Source organism: Diceros bicornis, chromosome 27 (genome assembly GCF_020826845.1).
Source record: "Diceros bicornis minor isolate mBicDic1 chromosome 27, mDicBic1.mat.cur, whole genome shotgun sequence".
Classification (NCBI taxonomy): domain Eukaryota; kingdom Metazoa; phylum Chordata; class Mammalia; order Perissodactyla; family Rhinocerotidae; genus Diceros; species Diceros bicornis.
Genome location: NC_080766.1, coordinates 16,603,016 through 16,629,162, shown reverse-complemented (window position 1 = coordinate 16,629,162; position 26,147 = coordinate 16,603,016). Strand labels below are relative to the sequence as shown.

Below are 26,147 nucleotides of genomic sequence, written 5' to 3'. Positions count from 1 at the left end.
ACACAATTAATATCAGTAATAAAAAAGGAGGTAGTATTACAGATAATACAGTATTAAAACAATCATATTGGGATATAATGAACAACATTATGCAAATATGAAAATATATGATCGTATGATATGATATATAAAGTAGAAAAATTCTTATGCAAAAGCAAAAGCATTTACCAAGCTGACCAATGAAAAGAGAGAATCTGAATAGTTCTATAACTATCAATGAAATAGAAACTGTAATTTAAAGCCTTCCAACAAAGTAAGTTCCAGGCAATTTTTTCTTCTCTACCAAACAATTAAGGGAGAAATAAGATCATTTTCACAAAAACGCTTTCAGAGAATAAAAAAAGATAGGAAACTATTTACAAACTTTTTAAAAATCCGTCATAAACTTATGTCAAAATTTCAGAAAGACATTAAGAAAAGTTGCTGGACATTTTCTGTTATAATCATGGGTGTCGTATCACTGATGGAATTTGGAAGACTTTCTTTTTAAGATTGGGAACTGGACAAAGATGCATATTACTGTCATTGTGAGGTAGCATTTTATCAGGTGTCTTAGCTAGTGCAGTAAGGGGAGAAAAGTAATAAAAGATATAAGAATATGAAATCTAATTTTCAGATGGTGTGTTTGGATATATAGATAATTCAAAAGAATCTCCAGATAATTTACTAGAATTCATAGGTGAATTTAGCAAGGTTGTCAGATATAAGTCATATATACAAAATTCAATTCTTTCTAATAACCAGCAATAAGTTTAGTTAGCAAATAAAATTCTAGAATTATACCATTTTTCGTAACATAATATGTCAAATACCTAGGAATAACTGTAATAAAATTATGCAAGAGTGCTACACAGAAAACTGCAAAACATTGTAGGATATAATTAAAGTAGACCTAAATAAAAAGGAAATAAACCACACATTTGAATGTGAGTATTGTAGACATGTCAATTCCTTGCAAGTTGACTTATAGATTCAATGTAATCTTTGTCAAAAGCCAACTTTTTAAAATAAACTCACTAGCTAATTATAAAATTAATATGGAAATGCAAAGGGCCCAAGTATTGCTAAGGTACTCTTGAAGAAGAAAAAAGTGCAAGGATGTGTTTTTCCAGATAGCAAGTCTTATAAAATGAAAGTAATGAAGATAGTGTAGTATGTGTGTAAGGGTAGACAAAAAAGCCAATAAAACAAAATACAGAGTCATGAAACTAACTAGATTTATGATAATTTTGGTACTGCTGGACGGTGTGAAAATGATTTTCTTTTCAAAAAGTGGTTCTGTGTCAGTCAATTGAGTACTCAAATTGAAATAAAAATCTCTAACTCACGTAAAACACAAAAATTCTTTCCTTATGGTGTGTATACATCTGAAAGGAAAAACAATAAATATGTTTCGAGCTATTATTTTAAAAATCTTCATAATATAACATAATGTATTTTTCCAAAGTGTGCACAAAACTCCTAACCCAAATCAAAAGATTAAAACATCTGATTATGTTAAAATTGAGAACTTCATTAAAGAACACTTTAAGAACGCTAACAGCAAACCAAAAAAAAGCAAGAAGAGATAACAAACCACTATACATCAATAACAAAGAGAAATATAACTTATTTAAAAAAAAATTAAGACTGAACACACATTTTACAAAAGAAAAACTCCAAATAGGCAATAAACATGAAAAGTTCTTAAAATCTTTGCTAAGCAGAAAAATATAAATGAGAATGCCATTGAAATACCACATGCCTACCACAATGACTGAATTAAAAAGCCTGACAAGATCATTTATTGGAGAGGATGTAGAACGACAGAAATACTCATATGTTGTTGGTAGGAGTGTAAAGTGGTCCAATCTCTTTGGACAACTATTCAAAATTATTTATTAAAATTGAAGAAATTCATTTTCTATAACATAGCAATTCCACTCTAGGTATATAACCAATAGATATGCCTTCACATATGCATTAATGTGCATTCAAGAATGTTCAGGCCAGCCTCGGTGGCCTAGATACAAATAATTATGAATAGTGGCCTAGTAGTTAGGTTCTGCACACTCCACTTCAGCAGCCCTGGTTTGGTTCCCAGGCTCCTACCTACCCCACTTGTCTGTCAGTGGCCATGCTGTGGTGGTGGTTCACGTACAAAAAGAGGAAGATTGGCAGTGGATGTTAGCTCAGCAAAAAATAAAAATAAAAAAGAATGTTCATAGTATTAACGCATATTAACTCCAAATTTGAAATAACATATGTCCACCAGAGGAGGTTGGATAAATAAGTTGTAGTATGTTTATTTAATGAAATCCTATGTAGCAATGAATGACCATAAATAAATGACTGCATTTACACTTGACAATGTGGTTTAATATCAGAAACATACTGATAATCGAAAGAAGCCAGATGCAAAAGCATACATGAAATATGAGTCAATTTATATGTATTTCCAAAATGGGCAAATCTAAACTCTAATGTTTTGGGAGGCATCCTTAGAAGGTAAAGAATAGCGAAAAAAAAGAAAATGATTTTATTAAAAGAAAAGATGGTTGTTATTTTTAGAGGAAAGAGAGAATATGGGGATTGAGTAAGGGCACACTGGGGGCTTCTAGGTGCTATTTCTTGACATAGGTATGGTGGATAAGTGGCTATTTGCTTTATAATAATTAATCTTGGCTCACTGCCTAGCTTACATCCTTTGTGTCTTTGCTCAGCTCCCGGCTCCTCAGTGGGAAATTCCCTAACCAAACTACAATTGTGTATTGCTTTCTGATGGGGATACATCCTGAGAAATGCGTCATTAGGCGATTTCGTGGTTGTGCAAACATCATAGAGTGTACTTACACAAACCTAGATGGTATAGCCTACTACGTACGCTCCTAGGCTATATGATACTAATCTTATGGGACCAGCATCGTATATGCAGTCCATTGTTGACTGAAATGTCATTATGTGGTGCACGCATGACTGCTTAAAAGTGCAACCTACCACCCTCACTAGGTCCTTACTGTCCCCTTATTCCACTTAATTTTTCTCTACAGCACTTATTATTATCTGACATGCTGCATTTTAACTTGTTTATTATGTCTTCCGACCATGAGAATGTAATTTCTGCTACAATAAGGATTTTTGCCTGTTTTTCTTTTTCACTTACATATTCATAGCGCAAAGAACTGTGATGGTCCTATGGTAAACTGGTGCCTGGTAAATGTGTTAAACTAATGAAACATAATTTTCATGAGAAATTAATTTAAAGAATTAATACGAGAAAAATTCATCTTTTTAAAAATAGCATTTATTTTCCATTTAAATTTTAAGAGTCACATTCAATGGATTTTATAGGAGATTTTGTATTATACAGGTGTTGCTGGCCTGAATATATACACTTTGTGATTCTTGGGTGCTTTTTTCCTCAGGTTTAGGCATTAAAGAACCCTTGGGACATATAGATTTTTATCCAAATGGAGGAAAAAAGCAACCTGGCTGTCCTAAATCAATTTTTTCAGGTATACCAGTAGTATTTCTCAAAATGAATTACGTATGATTCAAAATGATGAAAGAAAACCAACTTACTTTTTTCCCTCTTAATCTGTGGGCAAGGTTTTGATTACCATTGCCCATGATTCAGGAGAGTTTATTGGTGAAAAATGGTTTAATTTGATCCTTCTCAGTTCATAAAGGTTACCAAAAGACATCCTATTTGGTCATGGATGAAACCTATTACGTTATAGTTTCAGCAGTTTTAGTTTATCATTTTAAACATTAGGAGAAGTTATAAGTCATTGAAGAAGCAAGTGTAGCCAAAGTCTTATATAACACCAATTTGGTCTCAGGATTTAATCTTTACCATCACTGTACTACTGTACAAACAAAGATTCATAAACTCCTGCACTTGGTTGCTCTGTACATAAATAGCTGAGCAACAGCTCCAGGTGTGGAATTTGGCTCACTTCAGAGCCTTACTGAGAAATGTTGTGAGATCGGCAGTGGCAACTGATCAAATAACACATCTCTAAAGGCCTCTGCAGCTAGAGAAGTTTTTTCAAATGGATAAAGACCTGAGAAGTTGGGAAAGGAAAGGAACATGAGGAAGTTTTAGCTTCACCTGGTTTCATAGTCATCTCTGACACTGAGTAGAAATGTTAGGGGTGTGGGGTTAGAAGGGAGAGATGTGTACACTAGTTATTAAGTGTGGTAGCACTATGTTTCAGAGCTTGTAAAATTATTAAAAATAAACATTTTGTGGTGTTATTACTTTAGAAAAATTTCTTATAAATCTCATGTAAAAGACATACTAAATTTTAGTTTTCGATGGTACTATTTGTTTAGTTGCTTGAGATAAAACTATGTATTGAAGTCAACACGTGAATATTCATAAAGTGCACGGTATTAAGTAGAACTTAATCTTTAGTCTTTCTCTAATATACTTGAACTTGGCTTAATACATCTACAATTCTTTTGCTTTATTTTTAACACTTAAAGGAATTGAATTTATTAAATGTGACCACCAGAGAGCAGTTTACTTGTTCATGGCAGCTTTGGAAACAAACTGCAATTTTATTTCATTTCCTTGTCATTCATACAAAGATTACAAGACTGGTTCATGTGTGGATTGTGCTGGCTTTAAGACAAAATCCTGTCCTAGGCTAGGTAAGAGAGATTGTTGTAATTACTATAATTCTTTGTGGAAAATGAATAACATAATTGTATTAGTATTTTCTGCTGGAAGCTTTCATATTTACTTGTGAATATGTTAACATTTTATGGAAAAATTATCTGTGGAACACCAGAGAAAACAGTTCATTTCCTGCTTAATATTTTTATATTAAGTGAGAAGGATATTTAGTGAGAGGAACTTGATCAACTTCCTTTCTCTGCTTAATGTAGTGGGCAAATTTGGTAGTCTCATGATGATCCTTGTTCTTGATATGCAAAAGGATCTACTGTCTATCATCCATCTATATTTCCACTGTAAGAAAGAGACTTGTGTGTTCTTCGTGGCACTGAGGGCTTTTTTTTTTTATGAGAAGTCTTAGGAGCAAGTGAAGAGGTGTGAACCACAGTTAGCTATTAGCAAGTAGACATGACTCATACGCGGTTCACACCTTCTAAATTGATAAAGCTTGGTAAAAGCTGTCAAGTATTGCAACTTCTGATAACTAAAGCCTGCCGGTAGGAAATTATACAGAAAACAGAATCCGCATAAAATATAATGTTAGAGCTGGAAAGAGGCTATTTGTTCAGGGTTTTCCAAAGAGAATACCAGACCCCAGCATGTCATGAACATGTAAACATCTGATCAGTATCGTGACAGGATCTGCCAGAAATGTTTCCAAAGCTCGGTGAAATAGGCAGCAGTTACAAAGGCTGAATTAAACAGCCTCCTGCAGTTTTCTTCAGCAGGAGGTTTATACCAGCACATGTAGAGAACTCCTAGGAGAGGCATGCACTCTGCAGGCTTTGCCAGACTTATTTTCTCAAGAACCTCTTCTGTCCACAAGGCATCTTGTGGGACTTTTCTTCAGACCTCTTGCTGGGAATTGCTTTTCTAGTCCCATTTATTTTCCATATAAAAGAGAAAATTGTGGCACAATGTGAACATATGGATTGCTTAAGGGCATAAGTGAGAACTCAAGTTAAACCTCTGAATTCTCACTTCGGTATTCCTTCTGCTGTATTCAAATCTCAAATTTGGAGGTAGCAATATGGGAACAGACATATACGTGACATGGGAAACATATATATAGGTATGTGTGTGTATAATACATATTACATATGTACAAATAGTGTATGTATCTGAAATATATATATTATATACACAATATATGGTGTATACAGATGCTATCTAGAATATGTATAGAATATATATAATGTATACACATGCACAGAATATCTGTATGAATGTATATATAGGAGAATTGGGGGCTGTACTCATGGAGCTAAATTTTGTGTTCAAGTTTTATCTAATCCATTTATTCTGCTGAATTTACTAAAAACAGTTATAAGTAAAATTCTGAATTTATAATATAGTAGTAAAAACTGCTACAAATGGACTGTAGCCGTATGGAGTACGTTAAACTCTGTTAAGATTTCAGGGAGTGGATTTATTTGTGATTCTTGAATTTAAGAGTTATTATTGTAATTAAAAATAAATAGAATGTGGGGCTGGCCTGGTGGCGTAGTGATTAAGTTCGCATGCTCTGCTTCAGTGGTCTGGGGTTCGCAGGTTCCGATCTTGGGTACTGACCTGCGAAGGGCTTATCAAGCCATGCTGTGGCAGGTGTCCCACATATAAAGTAGAGGAAGATGGGCATGGATGTTAGCCCAGGGCTAATCTTCCTCAGCAAAAAGAGGAGGATTGGCAATGGATGTTAGCTCAGGGCTAATCTTCCTCACCAAATAAGTAAGTAAGTAAATAAATAAATAAAATGTGAAGTTATTTGAAAAATGATTTTTAACTTATAAAAATCCACAAATTATTATTATAATTTTATTACAGTACATTGATCCTTTAGTTCCTTTAGTAATTTGAAATTTTTGTATGCTATTTGATGGAAGTCCAATTTCTAACATTCTGTTTCTCAAATCTCAGGTTATCAAGCTGAGCTATGGAAAGATGTTTTAAAAGAAAGAATAGACAGAAGCTCTCTTAGGACCTCTGTGTTCTTGGATACTACTGGCACAAATCCATTCTGTAGTAAGTTGTTAATAGTTTTAACAAATGAACAGATTATTTGTTTTATATACTCCTTTATATTTTGTCCAAAATGTTCTTTCTACTCACTCAAGTTCCATCATACTCTTTCAAGGAACTTTAAAATTTGCTAGACCCAGTTGGACAAATACAAGTAAGGACTTGATTTTTTAGATAAAATGAACATATGCTTTGTGTAATATTTTCCCAAAGAAACAATCAAAGTCCTTTGTTTCTTTCCCCAAATTTGCATGATTACCCTTCCCACCCTTAGAGTTTTGTCAGTGTATAACAGGTTACAGAGTTTAAGACATCTGTCTATACTATTAACACCCATTTGGGAACTGAAACTAAACTATATAAATACAAAAAATCGTGGGTAAATAATAATCCTTCTAACTAGACTCAGTTAGACAAGTCTAATTAGAGTCAGTTAGACAAGAGGAGAAATTTGGAAGAACAAAAGATAATCTCATAGAAATGTATTAAATAGTTAGATTTATGAGGAGGTATTAAAGAAAGCAAAATTATTCTGTTTAGAGGTGAAAAGCTGGAAGTGGTTTATAAATAAAATAAATTCTATTATATGAAGAACCTTGTGAAATTTCCAGTCACTGGCATTGACCTGGGTTACTGGAGGATAAGTATTTAAAATAGATTCTCATATTTAAAAATAGTTTAGGTCAGTTATGTTAATATTTTACAGTAACAGTTGCTATCACTTTTAAAATACTATAATTCTTTAAATATTAGTCATGTGTCTTATCATTCAGAATTGGGCCCATCCATTTTTTAAGATAAAATTTTTATTGAGTTAAATTTAGATTCCCATGCAGATAGAAGAAATAATAGAGAAGGATCCTGTGTACACTCTATCTGGTTTTCCTGAATGGTAAAATTTTGCAACACTGTAGAATAATATAATATCACGACCCGGATTTTGACTTTGATACCATCCATCATCTTATTTGGATTTCCCCACACATTCATGTGTGTGTGTGTGTGTGTGTGTATTTAGCTCTATACAATTCAATCACACATATAGGGCTATGTATCTACCATAACAGTAAAAATATTGAACAGTTTCATCACCACAGTGATTCCTGGTGTGGTAGTTTTATAACCACATATACCACACTCCCATCTCCCGGCACCAATTAATACCTTCCTAGAATTTTGTCATTTTGAAATTGTTATATAAAGGGAATCATTCAGTATTTGATCTTTTAATTGGCCTTTTTTTCACTCAGAGTAATTCTCCGGAGATTCATCCATGTTGTAGAGTGTATCAATAATTCATTACTGCTGAGTAGTATTCCATGGAATGTATGTTCTACCATTTGTTTAATCATTCATTTGTTGTAGGACATTGAGATGTTTTTAGTTTTGGTCTATTATGAATAAAGCTGCCATGAATATTCGTGTACAAGTTTTTGTATGAATATAAGTTTTCATTTCTCTATTATAAAGGCCCAGGAATACAATTGCTGAGTCTTAAGCTAATTGCACATTTAGCTTTATGAGAAATTGACAAAGTGTTTTTCAGAGTGGCTGTACCATTTTACATTGCCCCCAGCAATGTATGAGTGATCCAGTTTCTCTAATTTCTTACTAACATTTGGTGCTGTCATTATTTTTAAAGTTTTATCCATTCTGATAGGCATTTAGTGATACCTTATTGCAGTTTTAATTTTTATTGCCCTGATAGCTGATAATATTGAATATCTTTTCTGTATATCCTCTTTGGTGAAATGGGTGTTTGTGTCTTTTGCCCATTTTCCAATTTGATTGTTTTTTTTTTGACTGTTGAGTTTTGAGACTTCTTTATATATTTTAGATAGTGGTCCTTATTGGATATTTGGTTTGCAAATATTTTCTCAGTGTCTGTAATTTGACTGTTCATCTTCTTCACAAGGGCTTTTGCAGAGTAAAAGTGTTTACTTTTGATGAGGTCTCATTGATCATTTTTTCCTATCATGGAACATGATTTTGGTGTCTAAGAACTCTTTGCTGAGCCCTAAGTCCTGAAAATTTTCTCCTACAATTTTTTCCTATAGTTTTATGAGTTACATTTAAGTGTGTAATCCATTTTGATTTAGTTTTTGTTGTAGGATGTGAGATTTACGTTGAAATTCTTTTTTTTTTTTTTTGCCTGTGGTTGTTCATTTGCTCTTGTACCATTTGTTAGAAAGGCTACCCTTCCTTTATTGAAATGCTCTTGCACCTTTATCAAAAACCAGTTAAGCATATTGGTTTGGATCTATTTCTGTTGGGTCTATATTCTGTTCTCTATTCTATTTCATTGATTTTTGTGTTTATTCCTTTTCCAGTACCACATAGTATTAATTACTATAGCTATATAGTAAGCCTTAATATCAGATAGAGTGACTTTCCTCCTCCTTCTTCGTCGTGATTATTGTAGATATTCTAGGGTATGTGCTTTTCACCATAATTTAAAAATCAGATTTTCTATATCTATAAAAACTTGACTGGGATTTTGATAGAAATTGCATTAAATCTCTAGATCAATTTGGGGAGAACTGACATCTGTACCACATTGAGTCTTCTGATTCATGAACATGTTATGTCTCTCCATTTATTTTGATTCTTTGAGTTCTTTCATCAGCATTTTATAATTTTCAGCATACAGATCCTGTGCATCTTTTGTTACATGGACACCTAATTATTTCTTTTTTTTGTTGAGTGATGGTAAATTATATTTTAAAATTTTGATATCCCCGCATTCATTTTTACTATGTAGAAATGGGATTGAATCTTTTGTATTGAACTTGTTTCCAGGGACCTTGCTGAATTCACTTATTATTTCTTGGATTTTTAAAAATAGATTTCTTGGAATTTTCTATGTAACAATCATGTCATCTACAAATAGAGAAAATTTGTTTCTCCCTTTCTAATCTGTCTGACTTTTATTTCTTTTCCTTGACTTATTTCAGTGGCTAGAACTTCCAATACTGTGTTGAATAAGAATGGTGAGAGCAGATATCTTGCCTTCTTCTCAATCTTGGAGGGAAACCATTCAGTTTTTCACTATTAAGTGTGATGTAATCTGTAGGTTTTTTGTAGATATTCTTTATAAAGTTGAAGTAATTCCTTTCTGTTCCTAACTTGCTAAGAGTTTTTCTCATAAATGTGTGTTGGATTTTGTCAACTACTTTTTAAAAATCTTTGATATGATCATATGATTTTTCTTTAATTTGTTGAAATATTGGATTACATTGATTCTAGAATGTGAGCCAGCCATGCATTCCTGTAATAAATCTCACTTGGTCATAGTGCACATATTTTTTATACATTGTTGGATTTGGTTTGGTAATATTTTGTTGAAGACTTGGTGTCTAAATTCATGAGAGATGATTTGTCCATAGTTTTCTTTTTTATACTGTCTTTTTTCAGGTTCTGTCAAAAGAGTAATGTTGTCTTCATACAAGAGTAACACAACTTCATAAAATGAGTTGACAAATGTTCTCTCCTCCATTATTTTCTGGAATATATTTTGCAAAATTGGTGTTAATTCTTCTTTAAATGTTTGGTGGAATTTTTCAGTGCAATCATTTGGTCCTGAAGATTTTTTTGGAGGGGAAATTTTGAGTTACAAATTTAATTTCTTTAATAGTTATAGGGCTACTTAGATTATCAATTACATCTTGGTTGAGTTTTTGTAGTTTGTGGTTCTCAAAGAATTGGTCCATTTCTTCTAAGGTGTTGAATTTATTAGCATAAAGTTGTTTGTACTGTCTTTATTATCTTTTTAATGACTACAGGATCTGTAGTAATATCTTCTATTTTGTTGCTAGTAGTGGTGATTCATGTCTTCTGTCTTTTTATTTTTGTCTGTGTTGCTAGACATTTATCAATTCTATTACTTTTTTTCAAGAACTAGCCTTTTGCTTAATTGATTTTCTATTGCTTTCCTGTGTTAAGTTTCATTGATTTCTGTTTGGTTCTTTATTACATCCTTCCTCCTGCTTTCTTTGGATTTATTTTGTTCTTCTTTTTCTATTTTCTTGAGGCAAGAACTTAGACTGTTGGTTTGAGATATTTCTTCATTTCTAATGCTATGAATTTCTCTCTTACTACTGCTTTAGCTGTATCCCACATGCTATGATACATTGTATTTTCATTTTCATTCAGTTCTATGTATTTCTTTTTGAGACTTCTTCTTTGGCCATGGGTTATTTAAAAGCATGTTGTTTAATTCCACAAGTTTAGAGAATTTCCTGTTGTCTTTCTGTTATAGAGGTCTAGTTTGGTATCATTAGGATTAGAGAACAAACTCTGTATAATTTCAATTATTTTAAACTTGTTGAGTTTTTTTTTATAGCCCAAGATATGGTTTGACTGGGTGAATGCTTTATAGACACTTGAAATAAATGTGTATTCTGCTTTTGTTGATTAGATTGTTTTATATACATCAATAAGATTCTGTTGGTTGGTCTCCAACATCATCAACTCATTACAGCATCAACTCACAGTCAAAAATCTCATGTAATCTCATAAGATAAAAAATTCCAAATTGTATCATTTAATTGTAAATTTGAATCAGATTTGGGTGAGGTTCTAGATAGAATCCATCCTTGGGCACAATGTGTCTCCATTTGTGAGCCTGTGAAACTCAAGAATCAAGTTACCTGCTCCCAAAGTACAATGGTGAGACAGGCATAGGATACTAGTTATAGACATTCTTGTTCAAAAGGAGAATATAAGAGGAAAATGGAATCAATGGTCCCAAGCAATTTTACAGTCCAGTGAGACAAATTTCACTTGGCTTCAAGGCCTGGGAATAATCCTCTTTGGTTTATTCCCCCTGGATTTTGCCTCCTGAGTCCACAGTTCCATATTCTAGGCTCTCAGAGTCATCCTTCTTCTTATTTTTTATTATTTTTGTATGAATCGTAGCATATGCTTGCAGCTGAATAGTTTTATTAGCGTGTTTCTTTTTTTTAATGCTTTTTTTTTTTAATTTATTTTTCCTCAAAGCCCCAGTAGATAGTTGTATGTCATAGTTGCACATCCTTCTAGTTACTGTATGTGGGACGCCGCCTCAGCATGGCCGGAGAAGCGGTGTGTTGGTGTGCGGCCGGAATCCGAACCTGGGCCACCAGCAGCGGAGCGTGTGCACTTAGCCGCTAAGCCACGGGGCCGGCCCTATCAGCGTGTTTCTTGCCTGTAGAATTTTGGAGGTCTCACAACCTTCTTCATTTTGTACTCTCTGTCCCCAGTCCAAGCTGGCAGTATTTATGCTGCTACAACATTCTCAGTAACCTTGTAGATCTCCATATATGTCACAAAGATTCATTCCATTAGACAAGAGGCTCCTCCAAATATCTTTTCTAGATAATATTACCTCTGTTTTTGTCTTTTGCTGAGATGGTTGAGGGAATCTATGGATCACACACTTAATCTTTTCAAAGAGCCTTTTGTGTTACTGAATACTCTTTTTGATCTTTCTAAGACAAACTATTGTCCAGCCATACACCTAGGTTTTTCTCTAGAGCATGATTGCCTGATGGTGAATCTCTTAGTTTTAGCATCATTTGCAAACTTGATAGGATAAGGATTTTTCAAATCTTCAAATCAGGATTTGTTTTTAACACTTCTATCTCAATTTATGTCTTTCCTTTCACATTTCACCATAAACACCAATAGGAAACAAGGCCACACTTTCAACCCTTTACATAGAAATCCCATCCGATAAATGTCTAATTTCTTTATTTGCAATTTCTGCTTTCCACATAATTTCTGGACATAATTCCACTAAGCTTTCTGTGACTATGTAGCAATAATTCTTTTTCTTCCAGTTTCCAATAACATGCTCCTTCTGAGTCCTCACTAGCAGATTGTTAATATCTACATTTCTACTAGGAATATGTTCAAAGTAATATAGATTTTTCTATCGTGCTCCTCAAAATTCTTCCATGTTCTGCTCATTGCTAATTTCAAAGCCACTTCCTCATTCTTAGGTATTTGTTATAGCAGCATCCCACTCTTCATACCAAAATCTGTGTTCATTTTCTGTCACTACCATAATAAATTGCCACAAACGTAGTGGCTGAAAAGAACACAAATCTATTATCTTACAGTTCTGTATGTCAGAAATCTGACACAAGTATAACTGTGCAAAAATCAAAGTGTCAGCAGGACTACATTCCTTTCTGGAGGCTCCAAGGGAGAAATTTTTGAACTTCTAGAGGCTGTCTGCTTTCCTTGGTTTGTGGCCTCTTCTTCCACAATGGTGGGTTGAGTCCTCACACTGCATCACTTCGACCCTTCTTCTGCATCACATCTCTTTTTCTGATTCTATTTTATCTTCTTCTGCTTTTAAGGCTTTGTGATTACAATCTTTGTGATTACATAGGATTTACTTGGATAATTCAGGATAATCTCCCTATTTTAAGGGCAGCTGATTGGCAATCTCAACTCCATTTGAGATCTTAATCATCCTTTGCCATATAAAGTAACATATTCACTGGTTACAGAGATTAGGACATGGACATCTTTGGGCAGGTCTACCACAATTACAATATGCATATGTGATTTTTAATAGTCTAGTGGTATCAACATTTTATCACTTCAAGTGACATGTGGGAACTTCACTTTTATTTAGGTCTCTTCACATTCTCTACCTTTAAATATCATTGTCTTGAGTATCAGATTGTGTGATAAGTTTTGTTTCTGTCATCAAATATGATTTATAAGATTCATGAGGTAAAGGATAATCTATTGTATGTACCCATTTTTCTTCTCTTCCCATTGATCCCTCTTTGTTTCTGATGCTCCAGGATTATTTATCTCATCAATTTCTTTCTGTTAGAAGAAATTCATTCTTACAATATTTAAGAATGAGTCTGCTAATGGGAAATTCTTTTAGTTTTGCTTTGTCTGAGAATATCTTTATTTCTCATTTATCCTGAAAGGATAGTTTGGTTGGATATAAAATTCAGAGTTGAGTTTTTTCTTTTAGCACTGAAAAATGTTGTGCCATTTCCTCCTGGTCTTTGTGGTTTCAGAGGAGAAATCTATTGTGATTCAAATTGGTGTTCTTCTGTAGGTAATTCATTATTTCTCTTTGGTTGCTTTCAAGGTTTTTTTTTTCTTTGTTTTTAGTGTTCTGAAGTGTAATTATGATATGTCTTGGTGAGGATTTCTTTAATTTTATCTTGTTTCAGATTCACTCAGCTTCTTGAATCTGTTTGTTTCCTTCAGCAAATTTAGAAAAATTTCAGCCATTATTTCTATAAATATTCTTTCAGCCCCACTCTCTTTTCTCTTCTTGACGCCCTGATAATGCAGATGTTACATCTTTTCTTATATTCCCACAGGTCCCTGAGGCTCTGTTCATTTTTTTTCTCAGTCTGTTGCCCTCTGTCTTCCAGATTGAGTGGCAAATTTATCTGTCCTCAAGTTCACTGATTTCTGTTCTCTATCGTCTCCACTCTACTATCAAGCATATCCAGTGAGTTTTGTATGTTACTGTATTTTTCATTTATGTAATTTCTACTTTGTTTTCTTTTATAGCTTCTGTTTCTTTGCTGATATAGTTCTATTTCTTTATTTTTTTGCAAGAGACTCTAAATGACTTTGAAGAATTTTTATGATGGCTCCTTTAAAATCCTTGTCAGATAATCCCAGCATTTGATTCATCTCCATGTTGGCATTAGTTGATTGTCTTTTCTTACCAAAGTTGTGATTTTCTTTGTTCTGGGTATAATGGGTAATGTTCAATCATATCCTAGACCTTTTGTCTATTATGTTAGAATTTGAGTCCTATTTAAATCTTTTATTTTAGCAAGTAGTCACATTGTTTAGGTTTTGGCTTTATGTATTCTGAAACTGTGATTCTTTCAATATATCAAGGTTCAAGATTGTTATATTGTCCTGGTGACTCGCTTCTTTTTTGCTTTACATAAAAATGCATCTTGCCTCACAGACTATTTCATTGGATTCTGTCACAACAACAATTGGCCCCATAGAGCCTTTGAATCTTGTGTCTTCTATCTTTAATGTTATGTTCTGTAGCATTTTATTTCACTTTTTATTTAATGATCAATATTTATTATGAATGTTATCATTACATCAGATACTCACTTATATTTGCCAATTTCAGTTTTCTACATTTTATCTTGTCCTCTCCTCCCTTCTCCACTCCTTCCTTCTGGGTTTACCTTTTATCTTGCTGAAATATATCTGTAGTGACTTTTCACAGTGCTTATTTCCTTGAAAATGTCCTTATGTTTCTCTTACTCTGGAATGTAAATTTAGTTCAGGATAGAATTCTACATTGAGAGTTATTTTTGCTGAGCACTTTGAAGATATTAATTCTTTTGCTTTCAGATAAATTTATTTTTTTCATTTATTGTCAATCTAATTGTTCCCTGCAGATAATCTGGAGTTTTCTTCTGGTTGAATTTATTTATTTATTTGTCTATTTATGCATGATTTATTGTTATCATTTTCTAGTCTCAATGGTCAGTCCAAGTATCTCTTAAAAATTAAAGAAAAATATTTGTGCTATTTCAAAATAAAGATTCATGTCTTCTTTTAATATAGAAAACTCTCAGCAGTCAGCTCTTCTTCAAAATTCTCCCTTCAGGGCCTGTTGGATTTTTTTTTTCAGAACTTATGTATCATAATGGAACATTTTTTATGTAAATTTGGGGGGTCCTTCACCAAGTGATGAGTGTAAATTTAAATTCCATGTTACTTGGAGTTTTATTTAGTCTCAGGGAACATTTTTTTTCCACCAAAGACCCACGCACAGTCAGTAGGAGGAATTTTCCAAGTTCCTCTTTCAATGATGAAGCAGAGAATTAAGGTCCCTGACATTTTGTAGAGATTTTAATTTCAGTTCTATCACTTAGCATCATGTCTCCTGTTCCAGCATGGAAGTTGACACTTCAGGCTCGGTCTCCATGCTCCACTCAGTTCTCAAGTCCCTTGGGGGTCCAGGGCTTCAGTCCTTCTTATAGCCTTGACTTTAATTTCTCTTCATTTCTGCCTCTTAATATTTCTCCTTCCTTCATCTGAATTTGGTTGTGTTTTTAATTTATAGATCGTACACCCAGAATTTCTGTGTGCTTGTAGCAGGATGTGGGCTTATTCTGTAATATCTCAGTATGTCATGCTGGCAGGAGTCATCTAAGTAGGTCTGAACACCCATTTTTTTGGGTAAGGTGGACCAAAGTGTTTTGTCTAAAGCTGGGCAGTCACTTCAAAGTGAGAAGTATTTGTTTACATATCTTGTGTTAGAAATTGATGAGGTCTAGTCATAAATCCATTACCTTATTTGAGGTAGTACTAAGCATCAGGCATAAGGCAAGAAGTTACTCTTGGCTGTTTAGTAGCAACATTTGACAGTTAGCATGCACAATTTTAGTACATATATTTCTCACAAGAAAATTTCCTGCATGCCATGTTCTGTTTGTATACATTGTCTTCTAGGAGATGGTGCACAGTACTTGGGAAAACTCACAGAGAGTCAGAACTTTCTGTGTAGCTCAGACAATATTGTCTGAGCTCAGACAGTATAGGTGTGAGTTCAGCATCCTTGCCTCTGAAAGATATACTATACTAATTTTTACTAGGAGCATTTTGAATAAAAACTATGAGCTCACTCTATATAAGATCGTTTAATTTTACAGTCCTTCCCTAACAACCAGTGAAATCGGGAATTATATTTGTCAAGCAAATTTAGCTAGGACTATTAATCAGATAATTAAGGAACCTTATCATATTTACCTTAGATGTGCTATTGAAAAAGAAAAATTGTTTAATTGACCTAAATTTTGAATTTTTTTTGTTTGCAGACCCATTAGTATTCAGTAATTATTTGGCCAACCCTTCACCATACCATGACTGTCTGGAAGGCTTTTTCATTCTTCATTTTCAAGACTAGTTAAAAATTGACAAGAAGTAAAGTATATTGTCCGTGTACCAGATCAGTGCCTCTCAATATTATTTGCATATTTAATATGTGCCTAGATTACATATGTATGTACAAACATGCATATCTGCATATGTACCAAAACAAAGTTAAAAAATAATGTGAATTGCATTATATATTTTTGTTTTGTAGCCTATTATTTTGTTCTCAGTATAATTGTTCTGGATAAAACTATGAAGGATGGCTATATTACATTTAAATTATTAAACCAGATTGGAATGGTTGAAAAGCCAAGGCTCTATGAGTAAGTATAATTTAGTATTTTTTTCTTTTATAAACTACATGTTTGTTTTCTTGAGTATCCACTTTGGAAGATAATCCAAATAGGGTAAATTTTCTATCCAGCAAGTCTTGAAATGTTAAATATTAAAAGGATCTCAGGTGTTATATTCTAATTTATTCATTCTATGGAGAAAGATACCAAATATGAAAGAGACTAAACAATGTGTTTATGTTATACAGCTAGCAACTACAAGAGTTAGAAGAAGAGACATTTTTTTTCCCCTCTTTTGACTCTCATTCCAGTGTTCTTCCTCTCAAACCATCTTGCCTTCTAATTCTCTTTAGTTTTCAGGCAGTGTTGTGTTCACAGTGATGTGAATAAATGTCTCGTGACTTCTGTCAATAGAGTGACCCAATTTCAGTATTTCAGAGAAACACTCCCACACACAAATCCCCCAAATAATAGGAGAGGATTCTGTTTTTTCTTAATCTTCCATTTAACATTTATATATGTATATATGTGGAGATGTGTATACATATTTTTAGTTATGTAATCATCTCAAAGAATATTCTCGGGGCCAGCCCTGTGGCTTAGCGGTTAAGTGTGCACACTCCGCTACTGGTGGCCTGGGTTTGGATCCCGGGTGCACACCGACGCACGGCTTGTCCGGCCATGCTGAGGCCACATCCTACATCCAGCAACTAGAAGGATGTACAACTATGACATACAACTATCTACTGGGGCCTTGGGGAGAAAAAAGGAAAAAAAGGAGGAGGATTGGCAATAGATGTTAGCTCAGGGCCGGTCTTCCTCAGCAAAAACAGGAGGATTGGCATGGATGTTAGCTCAGGGCTGATCTTCCTCACAAAGTAAAAAAAAAGGATATTCTCAGCTTGAATTTGTTGAATGTCTATTTGTGTGTTTAATAAATTCTCAAACTAGAGAGTTCATTTTCTCTTAAGCAAAAGAATGATATAAAGGTGCATGTTACTATTAAAATTGTGGTTTCCAGCCTGTTGTGCTAGATTTCTAGAAATCCATTAAATAATGTAACTGTTTTCAAAAGGCTCCTAGGTACCATGTCTAGTGATGAAATCAAAGATAAACTTTATTTTATTGTTTGTGGGCTTACAACAATTTGGTTTAAGTTTAAACTGGCTCCTGATGACATGATTAGAATTTCAGGAGGAACAGCTGGTATATCCAACATTTACTGTTGTCACAGTTTAGGTGGTTACAGTACCTGAACTGGCTAAATCTGATGTGTGATGGACCTCAGACTTGACTACCTTGTAACATCCAAACTTGTGCAACCATTAACAGTGAACCAGGAAAAAGTCCTTGCATGTTTATTTATGTGCACTTTAGTATCATAAACAATAGTAATCGTGTATTTAATTTTACAGTATTATTATGAACCCTTAGTTAAAATCTAAAACAACATAAAAATATAAAATGTAGCCGTAGCTGATAGTACATGAAGTTTGTTTTGTAGATTAATCTTGACAACCTTAGAATCCACAAAGAAAATAATAGAAGAAGTCCATGCTGACAAAATATTGAGGAGCTCTGTACTGAAGTAACACAAAACAACTTCCTCATGGAATACCATGATCATCCTTGAAAATAATATTCTGGGTTACAAGTCAGGCAAAATTTTTAAAAATTTGAGATAAACATATTTTTAATATTAGATTCTATAGATTTAATCTTGTTAAAATTAATAAAGGCATTACAGATAATTTAATAGTTGGATAGACCTTGTAATGAGTGAGCACCAATTATTTTTGTTTTCTCCCCTTTTTCAACTTCCTTTCAGTCACCCAAAGAAGAAGATAAAAGAAGTTAAACCAGGATTTTGATCCAAATTCTTCACTTACCGTCTTTTATTAAGAGAAACTTTTAAGCTCTTTCCACCTAACTTTGAGCACTGATTGAATATGTTATGATAATAAGTAATATTATTCCATATAGTTTATTACTTTAAATTGCTTAAAATCATGTATATGTGTGTATGTATATACACATGCATATATATATATGTGTGATCCTTTATTTATTCTTCTCAGGCACACGCTTTGTTAGCTTTTGAATTCACTCATTCGATAAGTGTTATTCAGCATCAACCAAACTTATTCAGGCATTTCACCAAATAATGGGAACCCAAACTAAGATAGCAGTGTTACCATTTTCAAGGACATCGCAGAATACCGGAGGAGACTAATGCATAATTCAGCTCTGCGTAATGAGTTTTACAGTAGCATAACACTTATGTGCTGTGGGAGTACGGAGGAAGAAGCAAGGAAACATTTGAAGGGGAGGTATTGCAGTCAGGGAATGAGGACAAGGTACTTTCAAAGGCGTGGAGCTAGGAGAGTACCTGAGTTCAGTAATAGCGCACAGCCTGCAGTCCTAGAGCAGTGGTTTGAAATTTGTTCAGAAGGCAAAGAAATTGTCTTGATTTCCTTTTCAAACATCATGTTCTATGCAGAACACCATGAAATATTGATGCATTTTATGCAAATACTTGAATTAGTGCATTTTTCATGAAGGAATATAAAATATGGAACACAGATGCATGGTAAGTCTGTCCATCTATGCCTGGCCAGTGGCTTTATTGTTTTCTGTTAATAATTCTTTGCTAATAAATTTAGTCATGCTATGGGATTTAAACTGTTTCAGATACCAGGGAAGTCAAGATTTTTAAATGATCTTTTATTTCTTTTTTCAAAATTAGAATAGGAACGTTTGCTTGCTGTAGAAAACATGAAGTATTATACAGTAGAAAATGAGAATCATTTATAATGACAACATCCAGGGATATCCACATTCACCATTGGGTTTATAACCGTTCCTCCTCCTCCTCCTCCACCTCTTCCTTTTCTTCCTTTCTTCTTCTTGTACATACCGCTGTGCACACACACATTATTGTTTTTTTAGAAAACTTATGATCTTATTGCAAATGTGTTCTGCATCTTGATTTTTATACTAAATGCTATAATGTGATCTTTGTTTTCTATGTTACTAAAACTCACTTCCACATTGTAATATAATGCCAAATATATTAACATGCCAATGTAGAATTTTAAACGGGATGTCAATATTGGATATTCATTCAGGTTAGAATAATTTCCCAGATGGATGAGTGATGGGGAGATTAGAGTGGAGCAAGTCCAGAGAGGTGGCTATTGTAGTAATTTATATGAAAGATGATGGGGACCTGGACCAAGTCAGTGAAAGAGGGTTTTCAGGGTTTAGAATAGGTGTGTTTTTATGCTTAATTAAACATGTGAAATTAAAGGAAAGAAACCAATCTAAAGTGACTTCAAGTTTTAAGCTTGGTGACTATTTAAATTATGGTGCCATTCACTGAGCTAGGAGATACATGGAGAGGAGCCAAATTAACCATTTAACAAAAATTCTTGAGAGCTTCTATATGCCAAGAACTGTACTAGAAATTAAGGATAAAATTTTGGACAAATTAGATTTCTATAGTTACATAATTTCAGTCTAGTGCAGCAGATAGACTTTACAGATATGTAATACAAATAAAATGATGATGTTCATCATTCCTCTATTCAAACAATTTTTAATGAGTATCTGCATTGAGCTAGGCACTGTGCTAAGTGCTGAGGATACTGTGATGAGAAAAACAGACATAGTCCTACCCTCGTTAAGCTTACAACCTAATGAAGGATATAAAGATAATCACGTAATTATAAAGATATGCAAATACAATCTGTCCATGAAAAATGTCTTTAGGCAAATTATAGTGTGCATGGAAACATAAAATAGGGGATGTGAATTATAGGGGTCACTAAAAGTTTCTTTAAGGATGTTTTATATTAGTTGAGACCTAAATGATGAACAGGAGTTAGCTCGCTCTGCTACATTCCAGGCAGAAGGACCAAAAAATGCGAAGATCCTTAAGCAGGAGGGAGCATAGCCCGTTTCAGGAACTAAAGGAAGTTCATCATGTCTGAACTTGTAGGACATGTTCCAGGATTTATATTTTATTCACTGGCAGATGAAAACCACTGAACTGTTTTAGTTGGAGCAGTTTGGTTGGGGCCAGGATTGGATTTTTATTTTGGAAAAACAATTTGACCACAGTGTATTGGAGAGGGAAAAGACAGGATGATGTTGCAAGAATATAGACAAGGGACAATGGTGTCCTGAGATACAGAGTTTGCGGTAGAGATGGAAAAATGAGGCTGGATTCAAAGAAGATTCAGGATATTTCATAGATAAAGGCAGGAGGAATTTATGATAGATTGCATGTAGAGGTTAAAAGAGAGGATGATATCAAGGGTGAATCCTAGTTGTCTGGCTTGGGCAATAGATGGCGCTACCATTTAAAGCAATAAGGAAATTTGAAAGTTTTAGGATTTTTTTTTTGGTGAGAAGTGAGTGTTGGGGATGATGTCATTTAGATTTGAACCTACTGAGCTTTAGACATCCTTGAGGTATCCAAGTAGACATGCTGAATAGCAGTGGATAAATATGTCTGGATCTGAGCAGACAGGGCTCAGCTGGCAGCAGAGACTTGGTGGTCACAAGCAAATAGTTGATATTTGAAACCATTGGAGTGGATGTGAATTTGTGGGGGACACAACACGTTCCCATCTGGATATGTTGACTTTGAAGTGTCTCTGAGAAATCTAGATAAGCTCTTGGGCAGAAATTAGAGATATGACCAATGGCACTATATTCTCTGAAAGAGGAGGTAGTAACTCTGCCAGGAGGGAGCACAGATGGTCTTTGAGGGGAGTGATGACATCCTTTTATGGGCCTAGATGATTTGAAGAATCAAAAGGAGGGAAGAGCAGGGACAAATATAAGATACACAAATGCTGGGTGCCCCACTGGTGCTCTTTAGCTGTTCTATGTCGAATTGTTGCCTTTGCTCAAGCAAGTTGTTGTTGCCTTGATGGAGGAAATTATTTCAACAGATTTTTAAAACATTTCCTTTCTCTCCTCTTCCTTTCTCTCCTCATCTCTTCTCTTTGCTTCTCTCTTTTTCTCTCTTCCCTCCTTCCTTCTTTCCTCCCTCCTTCCCTCCCTCCCTCCATCTCCCCCCACCCTGCCATCTTTCTTTCTTCCTCCTCCTCTTCCTTATCCTTATTCTCCTCCTTTACAGTTCCCTTTGGAGTCGAGTAGACCCAGGTTGACCTAAATGAATCCAGGGCCTCATATTTCTGGCACATAAGGATGAGGAATTGATTAGAGCGATGAAGAGTATTGACATGGCTGTGTTTGCATTCCTGCTTTGCATTCACTAGCTTAGGAAAGGCACTTGTATATTCTGATGCTCAGTTTTCTCCTCTGTAAAATATAGGTGCATTGTAAATTCTCAAGAAATTATACTTATTAAGTACTATCTTTACTATTTCTTTTGAATCGTAGGCTTTTATAATTACTCCTTTAATTCACAAATATTTGATAAAGTGTCACAGAACAACAAAGGATTACTATTTGAGTACCCAGTCTATTCAAGGAACTATAATAGTTACTCAGGGGTCTGAAAAAAGAAGCAATAGATGACTTCTCTAATCTTAGACAAATGTACAATCTAGACACCTGGTCAAAAAAACAAGATGTACCACTTTTTTCCCAAAAAGTATCCCCAAAATATTTGTGGACGGGGAAGCATATATTATTATTATTTTGTTTTAAATTTCTGTTTGAATTATTTTAATAAATACCTTAACTATTTTATTGTTTAGCCTTTTTCCTATAAGACTGTTTTCTGTATCCTGCATTGTTAAGATTATATTGATTTTAGAGTTAAATTATGTTTCAAATTACTAATATGCTGAGCATATCAAATTTTCTGTTTAGGAAGAACAAATCATTTTATAAACTTCAAGAAGTCAAGATTCTTGCTCAGTTTTTAAATGATGTTGTAAATGTTTCAAGCATTAGTTTGGCATATTTTCAGAGCTCAGATCAGCAATGTTCCACATGCAAATACAGCATCCAGCGTCTCATGTTAAAATCACTTACATATCCAGAAAGGTAAGAAAACTTAATTTTGATTTCAATATGTTATCTTTTAAACTTAAAAATACGTTTGCTAAGGAATGGTTTAAGAATTCATGTACTCAAATATCTGTTTATTGTGTACTTTAGATTATATTTTACATAAATATTTGAATATCTAAAAGGTACAAAATGAATTTTTTTTTTGCTTGAATGAGATTTATTTTGGAGTCCCTTTACCCAAGCAAACAAAAAACACACACAATCATTTCATGAGACACAACAAAAAATGAAAAAAATGAGACAAATGTCTGCCTTAGAAGTTGATGAATAATTTTTATATATACATATATATTTGCAGAGTATTTGAGAGTCTTTTTATATAGTCCTTTTGATGAGCTCCAATGGCTGAAAACTTTGTAATGAGACATATGGTCATAGAAGATAGAAGTCATTATGACTTTCAGTGATCTTTTCTATCTCCCAAATTTGTTACTCTTTATTTGGGAAGAGAAAAGAAGTCCTTTTTCATCTGCTATGTATAAGATTCTACAGATCACTGGAGATTCAACCCCAAGAATATACTGACAGGAGTGAGGCTCTAACATATATACAATAACAGCATGAGGAGAATCTGACTCTACATTTTAGTTTTACAGTCACCTGTCTTGGTTTATCAGTTATATCACAAATATCTCCATTTCAAAAAAATGTGACACCATCACGACTGTGTGGGTACAATTTTCTTGAAGACAATAGGCCCTAGCAGTATTTTTCATGCCCATTTAGTATGCTCTTCTTGGTTCCATGTCCTCACAATTGAAGAGGTTTCCCCACTATGCATGCCCTCATGGTTTTGATGTACAAGTTCACCATAGCAGAATTCATATTTCCACAAAATCGCCCCTGTGAAAGCACTAAGAACCCTTAAATGGGTTCTTTAAGAGCTCTTTAATGAGTTGATCATCTGTCAACTTGGATATGTGAGTTGTTCCAACAGTGAGCATCAACTGAGAGCCAACAGCAATGGGTTTGTGGATTGCCAGAAATCTCTCTTCTTTAGTTGACTGCAATGCTTCCTTTTTATTTCTCTTTATTTCCTGTACTTATATATTTACTTTCCCAATTACCTTTCTATGATGTTGAACATAGTAAATAAGAATTTTTGGAGAATAAAAGTGATAAAAATTACAAATGATAAGAATATGCATTTAGGGCCAGCCCTGGTGGCCTAGTGGTTAAGTTAAGCACGCTCCGCTTTGGTGGCCCAGGTTTGGATCCCAGGTGTGGACCTATCCCACTCGTCTGTTAGTGGCCATGCTGTGGTGGTGGCCTCCATAAAACAAAAATGAGGAAGATTGGCAGCGGATGTTAGCTCAGGGCGAATCTTCCTCAGCAAGAAAAAAAATGAATAGAACAAGATACAAAAAACTGCATTAAGTGATATGTACATTTAAAGAAAAGAATATGCATTTGAATAAACTCTATATTAACAGAGAAGAGTTGGGAAAATTCTTTGAAGTGTAGGTTATTTTGTAACTTTTGGTATGAGAATATTTAGTCATTCAAAAGTCAATAGGTAAGATGTCTTTATAATGGAAAAAATCTAGGAGTAATTTTACTGTCCTTTGCCTTTGATTGAAATACTTAGAAAAATACCAAAATATATGGATATTTTCAGTTAGGAATATTGGTAACATCATTCCTTGATGAAATATACCAGAGAGAGAGAGAGAAAGTTTAGGGGATCACGTTTGAAGGACTAGAGCTGCAAGATTTGTGATCTTCAACTGATCTCTGGATCTATTATGTTAAAGATGCAAAGCCTCTACTAAACATAAGAATAAAAACTATATTTGTAGTCCCCAAAAGCTAGGTTTTAAAGATGCCAGGGTTGTTGCACCATTATATTTCCCTAGTCTCCCCCATTATTACTTTTCTCAGCATAAGGAAGGTGAGTACGAACAGAGAAGTCTGGAGGTTGTAGCTTTACATCCTCTGTTTCTGGCACTTAAATGTAAAGAATTCATGTTGTCCAAAAATAAAGTCTTCTCACTATATATCACAACTGGAAAGAGAAACAGAAGAGTTTCCTCCTCAGTCAGGATGAAGCATATAATGTAAGTGTTGACCAGACACCAGAAATTTAGCTAGAATATTTTACATAAAATAGCACATAAGATGAGAGATGAGAAAGAGATGAGATGAGAAAGAGATAAGAAAGAGAAATTTAGTTCCATACACGTGGACAGTAAAAGGAACCAAGGGTAATCCACCCTTTGTATATACGGGCAAATGACAGGGCTAGATGCTCCTCTCATCATTTAAGTAGAAGTGAAGAGAAAAACACAACAACAACAATCAAATGGTGCCTAATTCAGCATCAGCAATTTAAGAAAGATCTAACAATCAAGATTTAAAAATAAGGTTGACTTTTTAAAAGGTTTATTACGGGAAATACATAAAACATTGCTTGTTGCTCTCAATAATATTTAAGAAAGCAGTAATTCATGAAAGAACAAGTAAAAAGAAAGGTGATGAGACAACTGACTATGATTAAAAGGGAGTTGACTGAGTTAAGAAGCTAAAGTTAACATCAAATTTAGTATCAACATTAAAAACAAGAAAGAGTAGAACTGGTCAATAGTGTAGAAAACTCATTTTATAATAACCTACAAAATAAGGTGATATAAATAAGGGAGCAGATTGGGGAATAATTATTGAGGAAAAATGATTGAAATGCAAAATGTAGATACCTAGTTTGCTGAAGAGGAGAAACAACAGAAGAACTAATTGCAGATATGATAAAAGAAAACTCTCCTCAACTGAAGAAAGGAAGATGCAGATCTCAAATTGATAAGATGAACTAAGAACCAGGAAACTAAAAGATACCAACATTTAGACCCACTTTTGTATATTTTATTTTTAAAATGTGGCGATAAAGATATAATTCTGCAAGTATTCAAAGAAATCTTCATGGAGTGGAAGATTCAATGTAGCAATGGCAATTCTTATTAAATGCACTTATAAATTTAACATGACTCCAGTCAAAATCTAAAGGAGATATTGCTTAGCTCTTCCTAATTAATTTGGAATAACAAATTATTGAGATGAGCTAAGAAAATTTGAATAATGAGAATAATGTTTATAACTTTAACTGTGAAATGGTAAAGCAAATTCCAAAACAGCAATAATTTTAAAAGTTTGATACTGGTAGAAGCATATTATTGCAGTTTAATGGAAAAAAATGAAAACTCCAAAACATAATTTTGTAGATGGTAACAAATAACCTTTAAAAT

The 26,147-nt window shown here is 33.8% G+C and overlaps 1 protein-coding gene across 5 annotated transcripts in view; it reads left to right on the top strand.

The window, feature by feature from the left end:
• LIPI (lipase I) overlaps window positions 1–26,147 on the top strand; it is a 47,432-nt gene that overhangs the window by 9,591 nt on the left and 11,694 nt on the right. Inside the window, exons 4-8 of one of the 5 annotated variants that reach the window (XM_058523379.1) lie at window positions 3,405–3,494; window positions 4,576–4,638; window positions 6,581–6,685; window positions 16,776–16,887; window positions 22,708–22,884. In XM_058523379.1, the coding sequence (XP_058379362.1) occupies window positions 3,405–3,494; window positions 4,576–4,638; window positions 6,581–6,685; window positions 16,776–16,887; window positions 22,708–22,884 (547 nt within the window). Of the gene's footprint in view, window positions 1–3,404; window positions 3,495–4,470; window positions 4,639–6,580; window positions 6,686–16,775; window positions 16,888–22,707; window positions 22,885–26,147 lie in introns of all 5 variants that reach the window. The other 4 variants (XM_058523377.1, XM_058523376.1, XM_058523378.1 and 1 more) reach the window with 4 other exon arrangements.